Raw genomic sequence first — 22479 nt, forward strand, 5'->3', positions numbered from 1 at the left:
TTTCTCTGCACATAACTTCCAATAGTGAGCCATAGTTGATAAACATTTGTATTATAAAAAGCTTCTTTTGTCAAAGAGTATACCTCGTCAATTATTATAGATACTCGAAAAAGAAATTGTATTCTGACTGTAAAAGGAAGTAGCATCCTATTGTCAGCTGCATGTGTACATTTCTTCTTTAAGTATCCTACTTCTTTGTGTGTTATTTGTAAATATGTATGATAGGAGAAGTAAGCTATCACTTTAGGGGCCGAGGGTTTTATTTTTATACCAGCATGATTTTGTTCAGGCCACACAGTTAATTTGCCTGTTTCAGATTATATAAAGTTGACAATGCACATTCATTGGGATAAGGAACCTGATGAAACCAATTACACATTAACAATAACAGAAGCTAATTAAAATAAAACACGCTGTTCAAGTTTAATGTATTATTTACATTTACTAGATGTTTACAATATATGTAGGCCCTACTGTTAAACAATTCTTAACTTTATAGTATTTACACTACTCACTAACAGCTCAATCGGACAAACAGTGACATGACAGAATATCGTGTTAACAGTTAATACGACCTACATTAGACAAGTACAATGACATCAGGCCGGCAGTCACAGTGGCATCTGGCCAACAGGTACGGTGACATCAAAACTTCCGAGCAGACAAAATATTTTTGTAAAAACTTTTTCATCTTTTGCTAAATGCCTTTAATCATTATATTGAGAGGTATAGAATCACAAATCCTATGACCAAACTCTACTGGCTGCAATGTATAACTCAAACAGACCATATGTAAAAACTTCCTCTCCCTCCCCACTATTTACATGTCTTATGGAACTAACCCCAAGTTTCATGTTGCTCCAACCATTGCTAAGGCTTATGGTCACTTTCTTACTTTTGCTAGATGTTTTTTTTTAAAGTTTATTTAAATGCATTTGTAACAAGTTATATATAGATTTTTATCTTTCTTCACACCTTCTCAATATGAACTTTATGCCAAATCTCAGACTCGTCTTTGCATGCTATGTGATTGAAAAGATAATAAAATAATTTTCTTCACTTATTCATATAGGCCAGGGGTTCCCGCGGGCGCCATGGTGCCCGCTGAACGATTCGTATGTGTCCGCCTCTAACTATTCGACAAAGACAGAATTTTTTGCTTTGTGTCTACCCTTATTTGGGGCCTTAGCGGGGTGTGTTAACTGTATTGTTATCAATGTGGATGTTGTATAGGTAGACCAATGGCTTCGTGCTGCTCCTTGTGTAGGATAGATTGGTTCTACCATGATGATTTTTATTGCAAGTTATTTTAATTGGCTAATTTATTGGTTAGTGATTAATTGTGGTTTTGAGAATTGATTTAGAATTCTAGGATTAGCGGTAGTATGTGGGATTAGTACTTTACTCGAGGCTTTAGATATCTTTAGTAGTAATCAGTAGTATTTAAACATATGTATATATTGATGTATATATTTTTCCATGCATTTTCTTATGTTTTCCTTTTCTTTTTTCTCTCTCCCCCACCCCCTTCCAGTGAGGTTGTGTGTGCAACTTGGCTGGGTGTTTTGTATATATTGTTTTGTACGTAGTGTTTAGGACGTATTGTTTTGTATGTATTGTTTTGTTTGATGTTTGGTGCGGATATTAGAATGCGTTTCGGTGTCAGCACTGGTAAGGATGGTTGCCTGTGTGTTCAGAGCCTAGACTCTGAGGTACCGAAGGTACATAATATCCCATTCAACGTTGTGTTTTGTTTGGTGATTGTTTAGTGTTGCATTAGGATGTTTTGAATTTGACTTAATGTTTACGTTTTTTTTTGTACCATTTTATTTCATGCAATAAATTCTGTAAATTGTTTAGTTTTTTTGTTTTATTTGTAGTGGTTTGTGTTTTTATTTAGACTAAGGTTAAGGATAAGATTTAACCACCGTGGGTTTCACCATGGTTGCACTGACCTAGGGAAGGGTAGATAGATGGTTATGGTTATTAGGTTGCTGTTCTACTGCGCTATGTTGCAGTGTAGTGAGAGGGTTTAATTTACTTGACTCAGCCAACAACCATTTGACTCCTCTCCAATACCAGGGAGAGAGTATTACACCTTGAGAACCACTAAGGCTATATTATATTCAGACAGATCAACGATAAACGATCAGAAATAAGATGAACCAAGAAATCCTTGTACGAATCTTTTAATCTTGTACCTACATATGTCTATCTTCCTAAACCCTATCTCTCAACTTGAGTCCTGTCAATCAACACACGTCCATTCACACCAACAATAAGGATTCGACTAACTCACCCACAAGTTCATAGCAACCAACTCTCTAACCTAAAACGTCACTATCTTTCCTATCTCGTCACACATTCACTCGTTCAATATACGGCCGCACCATCAATCGTGCCTTACCGATTTCCCCAGTCAAACATGCATCATAACATAGATAATATGGTCAATTACATAGGTTTAGTCTCATCAAATGAAATATGGTCATTTGTTCTTAGTCTTTATGTAAATCATCATCATCTTCTTTTCGTGTCCAAGAACATGAAGTAGAGTTCATTTTTCAGAGACTTCAGCACCTAAAGGGATAGTGTGGTCAGCACTATGCCCAGCCGTCTTTGCTTTCCATAATGTTAGTCAGGTACACATCAGAGCTGGGTGAACTCTAGAACATTCTACTGACTTTACCCCGCATTCAAACTCGAGACTTATTTTAGAAAATACTGTTAGTTTATTTAACCACATGCCACATACATTAATTTAACCTGCATTCAAGTTCGAGACTTAATTTTGTAAATACTATGAGTTTATTTAACAAAAGAGTTAATAGCTGGCCACATACAATTTGAAAAATACAACCTCAACACAAACGCAATTAGAAATGAATCTCAACAATAATGTTTACAGCTGAGAAAAATTTATGTCAAAATTTATAAACATAATTAACAAAATTAAAGAATCCAACAGGTAAATAAAAAAAACAGAAATAGGCATATATTTCAGATTAGACAGAATTTAACTATTTAATTGACAATTTAAAACCAAATTAATGTAAATTTAAAAAAAAAAACAGAAAATTAAAAAAAAATATTTGTGTAATAATTAGCTCTTTAGAAATAAAGAGGAGAATTTGGTTAAGATAGTGTTAAAAGACTGCTAATTGTGACATCACTTCTACTGATGCACAAAGCCCAGTACAAAACATTAAGACCTTAATTTTGCAAAATACTAATGCTTTTTTAAATTGATAGAACTTGTGGTAATTTAAATAAAGTTTGATAATTTACAGGAACTTAAATAACTTAAATAATATTAAAAGTTTAAAAGAAAAGCAAGTGTAACAGTCATCATCCAAAATTAAACTGTCACTACTATCAAAATGCTGTATTGGTTTGATAATTACATTTAAAGTTGATAAGATGACATAAAGAATCAAGTGTGTAATTTTTCAACACCATTTGTCTCGTTATGGGTTTAAATTAATCCTATGATGTAGCCTCAACAGAGATTGACGAGGTGTTACATCGCTGCAGATATTTCAGAAAAACTGTTAATTAACAAGTTTATTTTCTTATGTGTCCAATAAATTTCAATGTGTATCATAAGCAATAGAAAAGCTTTATCATATGTTAAAGACAAGAATATAAAAGCCTAAACGGCTTAACTATTACTAGTAAATGTGTCAACATAAATCAAATTACTAGTTATATAAGAAAATACAGTTACCAAAACTTCAGATAAGCTTCAAATAGAAAGAAGGTAACACAGACTTCCAATAAATAACACAATACATTTCTTGATATGTGACAAGCAGATATAAAAAAACTTATAAAAAGTAAAAAAAAAAAAAAATTTACAGTATGATGGCCTTGAAAGAGACACAAGCCCACAGTTGGAAATAGCTGTAACTTGAGCAGATTAAACATTTTACAACCCCCCCCCCCCCATGTGAGAATATCAGACAACATAGGCAGTCATTATACCATTACACGTCTAGACGACACAGGTGACAATTTATTGACAAGATGAAAATAGGTTTTTCTTCTGATATTTATTATACACATTCTGGAGAGAGCCGACTCAGAGGCTTTGAAAGAAGATCCCTCCGAAGCATCCTCAGGATAAAGTGGGATGACAAAGTCCCAAACAAGGAAATATGGCGAAGGACAGGATTAAACGACATTGTTTCAGAAGTTCGAACGAGGAGATGGAGATTGCTGGGCCATGTCCTACGCATGAGCAAAAAAAAAGACTCCCCAACATGGCGCTGAAGTGGAAAGAGAAATAGAGGAAGACCACTGGGAACATGGAGGAGGGAGATAGAAGAAGAAGTACAGGCTACTGGCAAAACCTGGCATGAACTAAAGTGGCTCGCCCAGGACAGGGTGGAATGGCGGAGATTTGTTGCTGCCCTATACTCCACAGGGAGTGATGAGGATTAAGTAAGTAAGTAATTTATTATACACATTCTGCTTATAATCGTCATCCATATGAATGTCTCACAATTCTCGCTACTGACTGAGTCACACTGGTCATATACACCCTTTCACCAAGACTAAGATTAACTCACACGCACAATACACAGCAACCAGTTTCTACACAAAATGTCACTATCTTTCATCATTATGTCATCATTATATCTTTCACACCAACACCAACATACCTTGATTAACTACACATCATAACACTGTTTGTAGTGTGTCTTCAGTAGTATGTTTAAACTAGATGAATATGCTGTTTATGTGAGATTAAAGTTACATATTGACTGAATCGTTTGTCACATAGGTTGCAACAAAATGGCTTCTCACCAGAGTGAGTCCTTAAATGACCTCTTAGAGAACTTCTAGAAGCTGTTGAATAGTCACAAGCATTGCATGTGAAAGGCTTACTGTTCATGTGAACTCTTTTATGTTCTGAGAAAGGACTTTTATCATTTGTTGTGTATTCACAATTTGAACACTTATACATTAAATCCACAGTGTGTATGCTCATGTAAACTCTTAAATTTTTTTTGATGGTAAAAGATTTCTCACACAATGAACATCTGAAAGGTCTGTACTTGAAATGTCTCTTTACAAGGTGCAGGTCATATTCGTCTGGTAAGTTAAAGCCTCTGCCACAATGACTACTTATGTAAAGCTTCAAAGGTGTATGCATCAGTTGATGGGACAACAGGTGAGCTAAAGAAACAAAGCTTTTCTGGCAATTATCACAAGTTTGTACATTTTCAAAACCAACAACTAATTGAAGGTTTAGATGAATCTTTTGATGTTGTTTTAGCCGAGACAGATGAGTGGTTATGTAATTGCATTTCTCACATTTGTGAATTGATTCTCCAGTATGCAATCTCATGTGATCATTAAGATAACGTTTATTTGCATAACATTTTTCACAAAATTCACATTTAAATGGTTTATACCTAAAATGTGTTGTTAAGTGTAGATCATATTCATCTCCAATGTTAAAACTTTTATCACAGTGGCAACATATGTAACATTTCAATGGAGTGTGCACAATTTTATGAGAAGCCAAATGAGATAAGGTTTTAAAACTTTTTTGGCAAATGTCACACACAAAATTCTCAGCTGGAGGCTCGCTGCCTCTCTGTTTACCATTATGGTATAGTTGACAAGTTTTACAATTCTCCAGGGCACATTCATATAACTGTAACTTTTGAGGTCCAGTTGTTTGATTTTTATGATTTATCTGCAATTTTTCACACGGTTTGAATATAGTGGGGTACAACTCAGCTGTCTTTTCATTAGTTGATAATAAATTTTTTTCCTCCTTCAGTATTGAGCATCTGAATTCAACATTTCCACAATTTGAAGAAGTTAATCTGTAATCTGTTGAGAATTTACAAGAAGATAACACTGTTTTCTTTTTGAAGTTTTTCTTTAGTAATTCAGCAGCAATGTTTTCTTTATAGAAAGCCACATGAACTTTAATGTGATGTTTTTTCAGCTTACTCCATTTCCTGGTGGTATAAGCACAAAACTCACACGCCATCCTATCCTTTGGATGAAATTCTTTTTTATGTGTAGCGAACAACGGCTCCTCTGCAACTATAAAATCACAAAAACAACAGCCTATGGCTTGCACTTACGTGTGCTTTTTAATCCAATGTGTTCGTAATCTTTCAAAAGATGAAAATGTTCATGAACAGATGTCACAGTGACCTACTTGCTCTCTCATTTTCTTTTGTTCTATAATGCTAGAGTTATTAAATTAATAGGATGTATTCACTTGATCAAACAGTTAGAGCTGAAAGAGAAATATTTGATACTCTTTAATTATTTTAAATTAAAAATGTAAAGTTCTTGTAATATTAGTAATGACAGAAAATGTTACTGACAACTAATGTTTCTTCTAATAAAAGTCTGAATGAGAAATATTTTTGTAGTCCTTGCAGGGAAATACAAACAATATTTTATAACAGCTACATTTGAAAATTCTATATTGACAATTTACACTCTTCTTTAGTTATATTACATACTATTACTCTATGATTCAATTATGTATTTGACACATTTGTGATGAAACTTTTTTTAGGCTAGAATTTTTATAATTTTGATTTAGGCCTATAAATTATTAAAATTAATAGTTACCAATACTATCAATACTATACTCCTGATAGGCTACCTATTTTTAGATTGCACTCAACGTAAAAATATCAAGAGCACTGGGCGTTTTAATCAGTCACTGGATGTGAACTAACATAAATCCTCCCAATAATTACTAAAATTAATGAGTCACCTTCCATTCACATTACTAGCCAGCCGATTTTACGTACTTAAATGATGATAGATTACCTATAGATATACTATAAATGTATAGACTCTTAGCAGTATTAATCACCCTATAGTGGCCTATAGCCTACCCAAAAGTATATTACAATTACAAACTAATAACAAGTAATATTTGGTAAAACCTTAGTTTAACGTCTGAAGTTATCGGGTAATGTTTGTTGAGTTTCGGTAACTAGAGTTACGGTAAACCATGGTTTATTTGAACATTGAAATATATTTAAATATAAATAAAGTGAAAGTCGATTGTAGCAAATTAATTTTTTAATGTTTTAATTTTTTTAAAGTTTAATCGACAAAAGGAAACAAGAATAATAGTAGATTTAAATTGGTAGATCTAAAAAAGAAAAGAAATATATATTAATATAATAAATATAAATATTAAATAATGAAGTCAAATGTAATAATTTAACGTTTTTGGCTTGCAGCGGATTTGTTGCCATTAATTAATTAAATCTAGATCTAGCTAGCTGCTAGGCCAAGTAAATAAAAATCTAGATTATGAAAATATTAAAAATGATTAAATGATTACAAAAATAGTAAAAGTGACTAGAAACGGTTCGTACCCTATTTTGAAAATGAAACAAGACCTTTGTAACCATGTTGTGGTTATAGCTGAGAAACTTTTGTCTGCTATTAAAAACCACCGGTATCCCACCTCCCAAACACACACAACAAGAGACGGTGGAGGGGTCACTGTGAGGTCACAGTAGCCCAGTCTAATACGACATATCATGAACTGTACCGTAACTTTTATTCCCCCCACCTCCCTCATCTAGCTAAACAGCACCATCTACGTACTAGGGGTCACAGTGAGTTCATACACGTTTAGATATCAGTGATTATTATCAGTGACCTTAGTTACTAGGAGGGGTGGGTTAGTCTAGCCCAGGGGTCTCCAAACTACGGCCCGCGGGCCGGATGCGGCCCGTGATGTCCTCTCATCCGGCCCGCGTAGATCTTTTCGTACACGGAAAAAACTTTTGTTGGTGAAGGCTGAGGAACTTTGCCCAGAAAAATCAAAGACATACCTGGAAGAAACTGGCCCCCGAACTGAAATTTAATAGTTAATGCGGCCCTCGGACTGAAAAGTTTGGAGACCCCTGGTCTAGCCCTAAACATTTTCACGGTCAGTCACGCAACAACAACAACAAAAAGACAGGTCTTACACTTCCCCCTCCCCCCCCCCCCTCCCCCAATGACGTAGTAACTGAGAAATCGGGTTTCTTCTGTGATATCCAGCAAAAAACATCATTTCACAGACAGTGTAGACCCGTCCAGACTTTTTAAAGTCTAATGAAATTCACTTTTCTAAATTCAAGACTTTTTCCAGACTGCGTACAAATCCTGTTAAACAATGTTTAGTAGCAGAAATATTTAGCTGAAACACTTAAAAATAACTAGTTAGGCCTATACAAAATGAATAATAATATTTAACACGCAATTAAAATAAATCTATCCAAATTTTAAACGATCTGTATTAAAAATAAAAGATGACACCAAATAAAGTATGGTTTACAGTACTTCCGGAACTGTGTGACAGACTTTGCCATTGTTTTACTATTTTTTTACTGCTATACCATCCCGGAATAATAACCGACGCTAAACTAAGGTTTTACCTAATATTCTAACAAAATACTTCATGTGTCATGTAGTATTATTTAGTAGGCCTAGATCTAGATCTAGAAGTAGTCTAGTAAGTTTGTAAATAAATATAATATTTTTTTTTTTAAATATTAAATAGCAGGCCTATTAGTATTTACTAGTAACTATCTAGATCTAGTACTAGTAGCCTACTAATACTAATAAAGTGAAGTAGTTAGAATCTAGATCTAGTAGTTAGTTAAGTAGTTAAGTAGAGATTGAGACTCATTTCTGATCATTTCCGATTATGCAGAAAGATCAAACTTTTTTTAAAAAACATTTGTACTTTATTAGATCTACTTTATAGATCTACTAGGCTTTTCGATTCATGAATTCTCGTTCTCGCGGTTTCGTAGCCACCGTGTTTTGGGCGGACATAAAATATCGAATCCTTTCTTTCTCATGAAGTACATGATACTTATAAATAAGGATCGTATCGTAATCGGATAGATTTGTATCGAAACTGCCCATGTAATTACGGGGCTAATAATTAACATTTTAATAATGCTAGCTTTACCTGATTTCTTTCTTTGTCTTTCACGAGGCGGACGAGGGAAAGTCGCTCTTGTGCTTGAAGTCAAAATAAACTAAAGCAGGTGCGTGTATTATTGACTTTTTTATTTGTACATAATACTAAAGACTAAAGACTAACATCTTCACTATGATATAAAAATAGAATTGTATAATAAGTCAACAGTCGATCAAACCATTGCCCATACAGACGACCATATTAATAGTAGCGAGTCTCACTAACTTGAAAGCGTCCATGGTTGCTAACCAGAACATGGCTACCACACCTTGGCCTACGATTGGGCAATTTTTTCTGCTTTGTTCGAGAGACCACCTTAACATTAACTTTAAAAATAATTATCACGCGAAAAATGGCGTTTTTTTCGCGTATTTTAAGCAATCTGAAGATGACAAAGCTATTTTTGGCAGATTTTTTTTTTTTGCTTCCGACATTGAAGGTCAAGCGTAAACATGGGTACAGTTTGAGTAGCTTAAAACTTTAAATAATGGTCTCTTTGGTGTCAATGTTTTTTGTTATCAATATAAATCCTGTTCACAACAATTGATTTAGTTCCAATTTTTTTTATCTCTCCTCGGCTAACAGGACTTGAATTTAAGTGAGAGAGAACAAGAACTTACCAGTCCTATTGTGTACAAATATTGTCACAAAACTACAAAAAGTGCAAATTAGTGCCAAGCTGTCTAAAGAAATCAAGTGTTTATTAAGCTGTTTATGACAGTTTAGAACTGTAATTAAAATTAATTTTAACACTTTTATTACATATTTGGATAAGATTAAGCACTTATTACTTACATTTGAAACTAACAAAAGCAAATCAAGTTTTGATTTTTGTCAATAATATCTTACTATTTCTATTTTTAACAATAATTTTTAAGGACTTGTTGCTTCAGATATTGATCTGCAGTCCTGATTACTTTGCATTACTGGTTGTCTATTTTTAAATTACATCTGACTGAGTAATCATTAGTAATCAGACTGACAAAAGTCTGGCATGTGTTACAAATTTTGCCATGTTATTAGTAATATGTTGTTTTGGTTATTTAATCACCAGTTTAACATTTACATTTTTTAAATCATCAGTTCATATCTAAGAAGCTGTCCAGCATGGAGGTGGAAACAGATGTGTTAGCTGCAGTTTCATCTACTGTAGATATACAGTCAAATGAATTGACAGAGTTTTCATCTTCTGAAGATTTGAAACCAGATCTATCGACCATATTTTCATCTTCTGCTGGCATCAAAACAGAATTATTGACATTTTATAATTCTCAGAATATAAAACCTGACATGACATTTAAAACTTCTCAAGATGTTAAACTTGATATTAGTTCAGAATTTTCTTCTTCTAATGACATAAAAATAGAACCAGAATTATCATTTTTTAATGTTCAGGATTTAAAACCTAACATGTCATTTAAAACTTATCAAGATGTTAAACCTGATAATACATTTTCAATTGAAAAAATTAATAAGAAACCAGCTGCATCAGCAGTATTTTCAACATCTGAAAATTTAAAACCAGAATTATCACCTACTGAAAATTTAAAACAAGATTTCACAACAGAATTTTTATTTTTTGAGGATAAACAAGAAAATGGACTTGAAGAAAATCTACAATTGTCTAGGGACAACGGAAATAAAATTGTTTATTATAATCAAACATTTTCTCAAAGTTCTAAAAGTAATATGCATAACAATGTTCATTCTGAAGATAAGCCATATGAGTGTGAGATTTGTCTTAAACAGTTTTCTCAAATTTCTCAGTTTAGAAGACATAAAAAGATTCATTCAGGAGATAAACCACATGAATGTGATGTTTGTCATAAAAGGTTTTCTAGAAGTTCTCATTTAAGAGAACATAAAAAAGTTCATTCAGGAGATAAACCCCATGAATGTGATGTTTGTCATAAAAGTTTTTCTAGAAGTTATAACTTAAGTGAACATAAAAAGATTCATTCAGGAAAAAGGTTACATGAATGTGATGTTTGTCATAAAAACTTTGCAAATAAGAAAGTGCTATTACGACATAAAAATGTTCATTCTGGAGATAAACCATATGAATGTGATGTTTGTCTGAAAAGATTTTCTAGAATTTTTGTTTTAAAAATGCATAAAAATGTTCATTCAGGAGATAAACCACATGAATGTGATGTTTGTCATAAAAGGTTTTCTAGAATTTCTGTTTTAAAAATGCATAAAAATATTCATTCAGGAGATAAACCACATGAATGTGATGTTTGTCATAAAAAGTTTTCTCATAGTTCTGGTTTAAGTTATCACAAATATGTTCATTCTGGTGTTAAGCCGTATGAATGTGATGTTTGTCATAAAAGGTTTACTCGAAGTTCTAACTTAGGTAAACATAAAAAGATTCATTCAGGAGTAAGGCCACATAAATGTGGTGTTTGTCATAAAATCTTTGTGGAGAAGGAAGATCTATTACAACATATTATTATTCATTCTGCAGATAAACCACATGAATGTGATGTTTGTCATAAAAGGTTTTCTAGAAATTTTGATTTAAAATTACATAAAAATGTTCATTCTGGAGATAAGCCACATGAATGTGATGTTTGTCATAAAAGGTTTTCTAGAAATTCTGATTTAAAAAAACATAAAAATGTTCATTCTGGAGATAAGCCACATGAATGTGATGTTTGTCATAAAAGGTTTTCTCACAGTTCTAATTTAAGTAGACATAAAAAGATTCATGCAGGAGAAAAGGTGTATAATTGTGATGTTTGACCTAAAAGGTTTACTCGAAGTTCTAACTTAGGTAAACATAAAAAGATTCATTCAGGAGAAAAGGTGTATAATTGTGATGTTTGACATAAAATCTTTGCAAATAAGAATAATCTATTACAGCATTAAAAAGTTCATTTATTAGAAAGGTCACATGAATGTGATGTTTGTCATAAAAAATTTGTGGATACATATAAAGGTTCATTCAGGAGATTAACCACATGAATGTGATGTTTAATATAATATAATGTTTTCTCAATATTCCAATTTAAGAACACAAAAATATTCATTCAGATGAAAGGCCACATGATGAATGTGATGTTTGTCCTATAAAATTTGCTTGTAAGTGTGATTTATTAAGACAATTTTTTTTCATTTGGGAAAAAATCCATATGAATTTGATGTTAATCCTAAATGATTTACTCAGAATAGTTTAACTACACATAAAAAACTTTTTGGCCATAAATGGTTTTTTCAACGTTCTCAATTAAGTGCACATGAAAAAGTTCATTTATGAGACAAGCTATATGAAAGTGGTATATGTCATTAAAGGTTTTCTAGAAGTTGTAGTCTAAATGATGTTTTTCACAAACGGTTTTCTCAAATTTAAATACTCAAAAAAAATTCATTCTATAAGACAGAGGAATGTGATGTTTGTAAGGAAATATTTTCTTTTAAATTTACTTCTTATAGTCAAAAAATTCATCATGCCTTAAAACCAATTTTGCTAAATGTTTTATTTTATTAAATTAAATGCATTTGTAACATGTTATATATAGATTTTATCTTTCTTTACACCTCAAGTCAATATGAACTTTATGCCAAATCTCAGACTCCTCTCTGCATACTATGTGATTGAAAAGATAATAAAATAAATTTCTTCACATAAGGCTTTACAATTTAAAGATTAACCACACATTTCAATGTCATAAATTAACATTAACTTTTTTTTTTACAAAAACAGCATAAAAATTATAAATTTGAAGAAAAGAAATACTAGAGCTGCAATTGTTACATTTTGGTATCTTAGTTTCAACGTAATGTAATTTTTGGCTTGTTATTATTTTATTTTTTATTCCTTACTATTAAAAAAATAGCCTTGTAATCTAAATTCTATAGTAGTGAATTATTACAAATTGTAACGTGAAAATTTTATAAAATAAAATGGCTAAAGTGTGTGTCAAATTTTATTATTATTGTTTTTCTCACAACAGTTTCTGTATGTAAATTCCAATGAGGCCAATGTGTTTTGAATGCTGGGGTGTATTTTACTCTCTTGTGATGCTCCAAACCTTGTACTTGCAAGTTAGGTAAGGTCAGTGTCGGACAACATTTGTTTGTTACTAATGTTAGTGTGAGCGGGTGAATGGATGTCTTATTTTGTATTATTTTATTGTGTGCGAATCTGCGTGAATGGTCCACTTGACAGCGGCTACAGGGTTTCCGGTTCCGCACGAAGCGGTCAGTAAAAACTTACCGCTCGGATAATTTCTTTCTTTTGACCCGAGGCGAGATGTAGATCAGGTCAGTTCCTGTGTGGGCTCACCTCGTGCGTGAAGGTATTTGTGTTTTTTATTGTATTTGTATATGTGTGATTGGTATGAAAGCGACTGCCGATAATTCTCGTTTTCTTTCTTTTTCGTCTGAAAAGAGATAGTGGGCATTGGCTTGTCTGGCATACTCGTGGTGTTTTCTTTTTTGAAAGATTTGAAATGTATTTTGGTATTTTCTAAAACCCTTGGCGTGTTTTAGACCAAGTTATAATAGATTGACGACAGAAGCCTGTGGTTGTATATAACACATTTAATGGGTCTAACTACATCATGATGGTAATACCAGAGAGAGGCGGAAGGAAGTACACAAGGGACATCACTCAAGATAACAATATTATCAATATAACTAATACAGAAGAGTGAGTTCCCTTGACCTCACAATTATTTCAATCTATTACATCCCTTTACCCTTAGAACACAATAACACATCTCTCAATAGAACAATTGATAGTATCCTAAAATCACCAAGTATATTGTAACATGAACATTATGGTAGATTACATCCTTACAAACAATGCACAATATGCCACAACATAATCAAGATACAAAACAATGATGTCAAAGTCCTTTTGACCTTTAAAATCATAGGTCTAACTTATTTGGGACCTTGATTGTCCTGCTTGACCTTCTCAGTGGCTTTTGATTTGGTGACTCAATATTCTGACCATCTGGATTCTCTATCTCAGGAGGTCTAGGATTTAAATCATTAACTCCAGAATTTACATTTTCTGACTCCAGACAACTTGGTTCACTCATATCAACAGAACTTGGTTGTGAAACAAACTGAGTTGGTGTGAACTGATCAGACTTGGTGGGATTGACAGATTCACACTTATTATCTGCACAAGTTGTTCTGTACATTGAACAATTTGACCTGGTATCCATTTTTCCTTTCTCCCATAATTTCTTAGATACACATTCTTATTAACACCAAATTCTCTTTCAATGAATGTTTGTCATGATCTAATGGAACTATTTTTGAATTGGCATCTGAAAGTATTATGCTGTTATTCAGATCCTTGACTGACATAGATTTCTTTGATTGATCAATTTTCTCAGGTAATCTGATAGTGCTTTCCTGGTAACCAAAAATACTGTTTAAAAGTACTATTCTGGACCATATCACTTTGCAACTGTGATCCAGTATTTGAAATGGGTGTATTAAATTGCAAAAATCTTTTTCTTCTTTTGATGTTACCCTTTTAGTTTCTGTAAGTGCTAATGATGTTAGCAAAGTTGTTTGATGATCACATTCCTTCTTACTAATGTATTCTCTTTAAAAGAATTTGAAATTGCCATATCACCATAATCATTTATTAAGTTACAAATACTTTGTTTAGGCAACTCTGACTGATAATGGACTGCATCTTCTCCATCTTTTAGACTTAACTCTGTTTTTCTTATTTTATATGGCTTTAAGTCCTCATTCACTGACTCTTCAGGCCAACCATTCTTACAGTACTCATATACTTTTATTAAGCACTCATCTTTTTGTGTTTCTCTTTTAATATCATTCACATTTATATTGGAGTTATCCATGATAGTGAAGAGAACAAATACATCTTCTGGTATATAGCTCAGGCTTTGGTTTTTTAAAGGTAATCTACTAAGACTATCTGCACTATTCTCAGATCCAGGTTTGTATTTCAATTCATAATTGTATGCAGTTAGTGTGATAGCCCATCTTTGAATTCTTGGTGAGGCATGCTCAGGTAGGGTTTTGTTTTCTCCAAATAAACCTAGCAATGGTTTATGATCTGTAAAGATGGTGAACTTCCTACCAAACAGAAACTTATGAAATTTCTTAACACCAAAAATGATGCCTAAGCCTTCCCTATCTAACTGAGAATAATTTTTCTCAGCCTGGTTCAAAGATCTACTGGCAAAAGCAATGGGTCTGTCACCCTTCTCATCCATGTGGGACAAGACTGCTCCTACACCATCTGGTGAAGCATCACATGTCAATACAAGTCTTTTCCCTGGGTCATAGTGAGTTAGTAAGGTGTCAGCAGACAAAGCCTCTTTTGCTGTATTAAAAGCAGCTTCTTGTTGTTTACCCCAGTGCCAAGTTGCATTTTTCTGTAGCAGCTTGTACAGTGGTGATAGTTTACCAGACAGATTCCCTATGAACTTTGCATAGTAATTTATCAAGCCCAAAAAAGCTCTTAGTTGTTGGGTATTTTCAGGTTTGGGTGCTTCTTTAATGGCTTTTGTTTTCTCAGGTTGAGGTCTGATACCTTGCTTGCTTAATATATAACCAAGAAAACTAATTTCTGTCAGCATGAATTGACATTTATCTTTGTTTATCTTTAAACCTTTTTCACCAACAATTTTCAATACTTTATCAAGTGTTTTAAGATGTTCAGTGTCATTCTTACCAGTTATGTACACATTGTCAAAGTACACACAAACATTTGGAATGTCCTTAAAAATACTGTCCATGACAGCTTGGAAAATTCCAGGGCTAGATGATATGCCAAAACATAGTCTTTCATATTGGTAGAGTCCTTTATGTGTGTTTATTGTCGTATAGACTTTTGAATCTGGATGCAGTTCTAGTTGAGTGTAAGCATGACTAAAGTCTAATTCAGTGAATTTGTCTCCTCCTGCCAAATTCAAAGAAATTTCCTCAATGTTAGGTATAGGGTACCTATTTAGCTCTATTTGCTTATTCAGTGTAGTTTTATAATCTCCACAAATTCTTATAGAACCATCCTTCTTTAACACTGGCACAATGGGTGTCGCCCAATCGGAATAGTCTACCTTCTTTATAATGCCATTAGATTCCAATCTACTTAGCTCATTTTCAATTTTATTCCTCATTGCATAAGGTGGAACTCTAGCTTTGCAGTATCTTGGATTTGTATCTTTAATGCTTAACTTCACTGTTCTATCATTTAGTAATCCATGATTACCAAAAACACATTTATTTTCAGATATAACTTTATCTAGTGAAGTAAGACTAGATTCTTTTACATTCTTCAATGAACAAATACTCTCCCAATTTAACTTAAGATCACTTAACCAGTTCCTACCTAGTAATGGCGGTCCATTTCCTTCAACCACAAGAAGAGGAAGTTTAACACTTTGACCATTATAACTTACATGAACCATACACTCTCCTATTACCGGAACATTGTCACCAGTGTATGTTGTTAGACACTTGTGACACGGCTGTAGAGACACTGATCCTCCTGTGACAGCGTCAAAATCTTTCTTTGTTATGACTGTTAGCGATGCTCCAGTGTCAAGTTGGAAGCTGATGCTCTTACCGTTGATATTAACTGGTACATTGATGGGAGCATGACTTTTTGATTTTACAGAGAACAGGCTGAAATCCGGCTGCGAATCAGTTTGAGCATTTTCACAGGTAGAGTGGTTCATTGGTTGGGTTAGGTAGTCTTGGTGAGAGTTAACATAGTGCTGCCTTTGGTTGCGGTACTGTCTTGACTGGCTAGATTTAGCAACAGACGAAGACTTTGCAAAGCAGGCCTTAGCAATGTGACCTTGCTCACTGCACTTATAACAAGTTGCAGACTTGAACTTGCACCGATGAGATGCATGGGGACCTTTGCATCGATGACATTTTTGATAATTATTACTAGATTTAGATCTAGGATTTGAACGAGCAGGCTGTTTAGCATAAGTTGGAATGCTCTGATGGGGTTGATGTTTGTTGACTAACCTGCTGTTTACTGCATGGATCCCTGAAGGTGCTAAAGATCTCGCCGCATCTGATGACTGCTGGAATGACATTGCAAGTTGTATTGCTTTTTCTAATGTTAGATTTGACTCGAGCAGCAACTTTCTTTGAATATCAGGGCTGTTTACACCTGTCACAAACTTTTCACATAATCTGTCAGACAGCGTGTCTCCGAATTCACAAAATCTACTTAAATGACGTAAAGCAGCAACATATTCTGATATTGACTCGTTTGGTTGACGAGTCCTACCGTTAAATCTAGCTCTACATAAAAACTTTGATGGGGTAGGCGCATGGTGGTCTGTTAGCAATTTGCTCAGCTCGTTAAAGCTCTTGGTAGTTAGACTAGCTGGTGTGCATAAGTCTTTTAGTAGCCTAAATTGTTGAGGCCCTATGACTGTTAACAAAACAGCTCTCTTTTTGGCTTCTATCGTCAAGTTGTTAGCTTCTAGGTAAAAGCTTAACCTCTCTAGGTAATCTTGAATGATTTCATCATTCGCATCAAATTCTTTTATTTGGCCATACAGCGCCATAATTCTAGAAATAATTAGCTAATAAGCTCTAGCAAACCTCTTTTTTGCGTAAGTAGGTGCTCTTTCTAGTAGATGTTTATCCTTCGTCGCCAGTTATAATAGATTGACGACAGAAGCCTGTGGTTGTATATAACACATTTAATGGGTCTAACTACATCATGATGGTAATACCAGAGAGAGGCGGAAGGAAGTACACAAGGGACATCACTCAAGATAAGAATATTATCAATATAACTAATACAGAAGAGTGAGTTCCCTTGACCTCACAATTATTTCAATCTATTACACAAGTGGTTTAGGTCGTTATGTTTAGGATGGTTTCCCAAACTGGTTTGAGTGTGTTTGTGTATTTTACTTAATTATTTTAAAGTATTGTTATTGTGGGTTCCCCACGATGACTAAGTTGGGCTCAGTCACAAGTAATTTTGTTGTGTTAGTCTTAGACAGTAATGAGTGTATTTTAGTTTGCCTGAGTTTTAGGTTGCTGTAAAATTAATGTGTGTGATGTTTCTTACAGCGTCATGTTGAGTCACTTGCTTTGTGTCTACCTCTATTTGGGGCCTTAGCGGGGTGTGTTAACTTTATTGTTATCAATGTGGATGTTGTATAGGTAGACCAATGGCTTCGTTCTGCTCATTGTGTAGGATAAATTGGTTCTACAATGATGATTTTTATTGCACGTTATTTTTAATTGGCTAATTTCTTGGTTAGGCAGTGATTTATTGTGGTTTTGAGAATTTGTTTAGTATTCTAGGATTAGTGGTAGTAGTAGGGATTAGTATTTTACTCGAGACTTTAGATATCTTTAGTAGTAGTCAGTAGTATTTAAACATATGTATATATTGATGTATATATATTTTTCCATGCATTTTCTTATGTTTTCCTTTTCTTTTTTCTCTCTCCTACCCCTTCCAGTGAAGTTGTTTGTGCAACTTGGCTTGATTTGTATGGATTGTTATGTTTGATGTTTGGTGCGGATATTAGAATGCGTTTCGGTGGCAATACTGGTAAGGATGGTTGCCTGTGTATTCATAGCCTAGACTATCCGAGGTACCGAAAGTACATAATATCCCATTCAACGTTGTGTTTTGTTTGGTGATTGTTTAGTGTTGCATTTAGATGTTTTGAATTTGACTTAATGTTTACGTTTTTTTTGTACCATTTTATTTCATGCAATAAATTCTGTAAATTGTTTAGTTTTTTTTGTTTTATTTTTAGTAGTTTGTGTTTTTATTTAGACTAAGGTTAAGATTTAACCACCATGAGTTTCACCACGGTTGCACTGACCAGTTATTAGTTAAGCCTAGGGAAGGGTAGATAGATAATATGGTCAATTACATAGGTTTAGTCTCATCAAATGAAATATGGTCATTTATTCTTAGTCTTTATGTGAATCATCATCATCATCTTCTTTTCCCGTACGTGTCCAAGAACATGAAGTAGAGTTCATTTTTCAGAGACTTCAGCACCTAAAGGGATAGTGTGGTCAGCACTATGCCCAGCCGTCTTTGCTTTCCATAATGTGATTTAGGTACACATCAGAGCTGGGTGAACTCCGGAACGTTCTACTGACTTTAACTCGCATTAAAACTCGAGACTTATTTTAGTAAATACTGTTAGTTTATTTAACCACATGCCACTTACATTAATTTAACCTGCATTAAAATTCGAGACGTAATTTTGTAAATACTATTAGTTTATTTAACAAAAGAGTCAATAGCTGGCCACATACAACATAAAAAAATACAAACTCAACACCAACGCAATTAGAAATGAATCTCAACAATAATATTTTACTGCTGAGAAAAAAATTATGTCAAAATTTATAAACAAAATTAACAACTTTAAAAAATCCAACAGGTAATAAAAATTAAAAGAAACAGAAATTGGCCTATTTTTCAGATGAGACAGAATTAACTATTTAATTGAAATTTAAAACCAAGTTAATGTACATTTTAAAAACAGAAAATTAAAAAATAATGTGTGTAATTATTAGCTCTTTAAAAACAAAGAGGAGAAATTGGTTAAGATAGTGTTAAAACACTGCTGATTGTGACATCACCTCTACTGATGGACAAACCCAGTACAAAATATTAAGACCTTAATTATGCAAAATATTAATACTTTTTAAAAATAAAATTGATAGAACTTGTGGTACTTTAAATAATGTATGAAATTTACATTAACTAAAATAAAATAACTAAAAGAATATTACAAGTTAAATAAACCGGGAATGATCTCCCCTAACCTTTCTCCGATAATCTTCTATAAAACAAGCGTTTATATAATTTTGCAATATTCTATTAAAAATATATATATTCTTCTATAACACTACGGTGACACGGGAAAGAGAAATGATTTTTAATCCATTTTTAATTTTTCAACTGTATAAGTAGAATACAAAAAAAGAATCGCGCACCAAGTGAACGCCAAATAAAGATGTTCATAATAGTGCGCAATATTATTAGTACTTTATAAATTTACATGTGTTTTTTGAGAAATCGGAAATTGCGTAAATTAGTACCTCCGGTCAACGGAAATCACTCAAAATTTGAAAAAAGGTAGAGAATTAGATCTTTTACTTACATGTGAAAGTTCATTTATCTATCTGAAATAGTACTCAAGTTATAGGCTTTTGAAAAATTCAAAGTAGAAAATGTACCACTTCCAGTTATCGGAAATCGCTCAAAAGTTGATACGGATCTACGATTTTGATAAAATACTTATATATGAAATTTCATCAACCTAGCTGTAACGGTACTCAAGTTATCGTGTTTACAGACACACAGACATACGGACAAGATTGCAAAATTATGTTTTTCCGTATCAGTGAGGTGTAAAACGTCGAGATTTGTAAAAATCTCGATTTTTTTTTTGCACGATTACAATACTTTCTCTATACTACGTATATACGAGAAAGTAAAAATTCTTAGATTAGTAGAAATCTTTAAAAATGTACAGGTGCTAAAAAGTGTGGCTATTAACGCCCTCCTTACCCTATTATGAGATCTTCTCATCTAACTTTCTCAGCCATCGGCATAATTTTACCGCACTACGTCAGTACTACTAAAAAATGTTTTTTACTCTGGGGAAGTGTTTTATTATTACTCAATCAATCAGTCCGTCAAAGCCCATCCCACACCTTAACCTTTTCCGGAATCGGCGTTTAGATTATCTATAATATAAGCGGGCTGAGCGTGTGTCAGTCTGTCATCGCTATAGATTTTGAAACCATAAAAGTAAACATCGCACCATGCTGTGCTTTTCAGTGCACCGCAGTGTCTTATTATAAGTAGTAGAGTAGGGTTTTTTTATATAACGGCATAGAGCTATTTTATAATTTCCACTGTTTGTACAATTTTGCATAACGTAAAGAGAATATTAAATACACGCACATTGCTAAAACATATTAAAAGGATCAATGTCAAATATCGTTTTCGTTAATATTCCCAGAAAAAGTGGATACATATTAATAAAATAATAACAGTACGGTAGAAAAATCTAATTAAACTGCTTAGTAATTTTGCCAATGGAGGTAACTCAAAGATAAATTGAACTCACGCTAAAAATGTGAATGCAAAATCTGCAAGACGGAATAATTGTTGGAATAATATAATTAGCAAAATGTGAATGCAAATTATGCAGACGTGTAAGAGTACATTATTGTTGGAATATTATTATTAGCATTGATTGATAAAAGGCTATCTTTTATTTATTTTATTCACTGAATGTACTGTTTACTAATTATAATTTTTAATCAACTATTCTCCATTACTATATTAAGTCATCACGTTCATTAGGTGCGCAATGGTTTTAGTCATGAAACTTTATTGTAAATTTTTAAAAGTACTGAAAAAAATGCATGAATTTATAAAGTGCAATATGGTCGGTAAAGCACGGATATTCTAAATACTGCCTTTAATTTATTTGCGGAAAAGCTAGGGGTTTTATAACAGAGGCGTAGCAAGAGGGGGGGGGGAGGAAGGTGGAAATCGAAAGTTTGAGGGAGGTGGGAGGGTGTAAATCGAAATTTTCCGCCGGCGCTCGGAAAGGGCGCGATTTGGATCTACGGGATAGACTGTGAGCAATATGCCTTTATGATTACATTTAAATTGAGTTTATGTTGAGTGTTGTGTTTGTTTTTTCGTTTTTGTTTTTTCTTTGCGTTCGTTTGTGTTGTATTTAGTTTTGTTCTGTTCCCAACTTGGCACATTTAAAAAAGATTTACCGTGTGTTGTGGTTGTGTTGTGGTTGTTTTGTGGTTGTGTTGTGGTTGTGGTTGTGTTGTGGTTGTGTTGTGATTGTGTTGTGGTTGTAGTTGTGTTTTGTTTGTGTTTGTGTTTTGTTTTTGTTTGTTTTGTTCTGTTCCAAAGTTGGTATATTTTAAAAAGATTTACCGTGGCGGAGCACGGGATTCAGCTAGTTATAAAATGGCGTCCTAGGAAGTTTTTAATACGGTCGTCTGTACGGACAATGGTTTGTTTCGACCGTTGATTTATTATACAATTCTATTTTTATATCATAGTGAGGATGTTATTATATTTTGTACAAACAAAAAAGTCAATTATACACGCACCTGCTTTAGTTTATTTTGACTTCAAACACAAGCTGTATAAGAGTGACTTTCTCTCGTTGTCCTCGTGAAAGACAAACAAACAAATCAGGTTAAGCTAGCATTTTTATGTTAATTATTAGCCCCGTAAATACATGGGTAGTTTCGAATACAAATCTATCCGATTACGATACAATAAAATTACAATCAGAAAGAAATGATTCGATATTTTATATGTCCGCCCAAAACACGGTGGCCACGAAACCGCGAGAACGAGACTTCACGAAGCGAAAACCCTAGTATAGATCTAGAAATCTATAAAGTAATAAAGTATAGATTAGATCTAGATCTAAATCTATAATGGGCCACGTTCGCACATCTCTCTCTCTCTCTCTCTCTCTGTCTGTCCGCAA

At 33.4% G+C, this 22479-nt stretch overlaps 2 protein-coding genes across 4 annotated transcripts; one reads left to right on the top strand and one right to left on the bottom strand.

The window, feature by feature from the left end:
• Positions 1–4717: 4717 nt before the first annotated feature.
• Positions 4718–6010, bottom strand: LOC131935796 (zinc finger protein 664-like). The gene has a single exon (XM_059292451.1). The coding sequence runs from the start codon at positions 6008–6010 to the stop codon at positions 4718–4720; it is 1293 nt and encodes a 430-aa protein (XP_059148434.1).
• A 951-nt stretch (positions 6011–6961) lies between these two features.
• LOC131935790 (zinc finger protein 883-like) lies at positions 6962–13478 on the top strand. Of its 3 annotated transcripts, XM_059292439.1 has the most exons (3): positions 8978–9047; positions 9566–9710; positions 10064–13478. In XM_059292439.1, the coding sequence occupies exon 3, from the start codon at positions 10088–10090 to the stop codon at positions 11726–11728; it is 1641 nt and encodes a 546-aa protein (XP_059148422.1). In that variant the 5' UTR covers positions 8978–9047; positions 9566–9710; positions 10064–10087; the 3' UTR covers positions 11729–13478. The 3 variants fall into 3 exon arrangements, with proteins under 3 accessions (XP_059148424.1, XP_059148423.1, XP_059148422.1); XM_059292441.1 differs by lacking the exons at positions 8978–9047; positions 9566–9710 and adding an exon at positions 6962–6993; XM_059292440.1 differs by lacking the exon at positions 9566–9710 and having other exon boundaries at positions 8947–9047.
• Positions 13479–22479: the final 9001 nt, after the last annotated feature.

The sequence above is a fragment of the Physella acuta genome, unplaced genomic scaffold (genome assembly GCF_028476545.2).
Source record: "Physella acuta isolate Inbredline_101_S28 unplaced genomic scaffold, ASM2847654v3 ptg000160l, whole genome shotgun sequence".
NCBI lineage: Eukaryota > Metazoa > Mollusca > Gastropoda > Physidae > Physella > Physella acuta.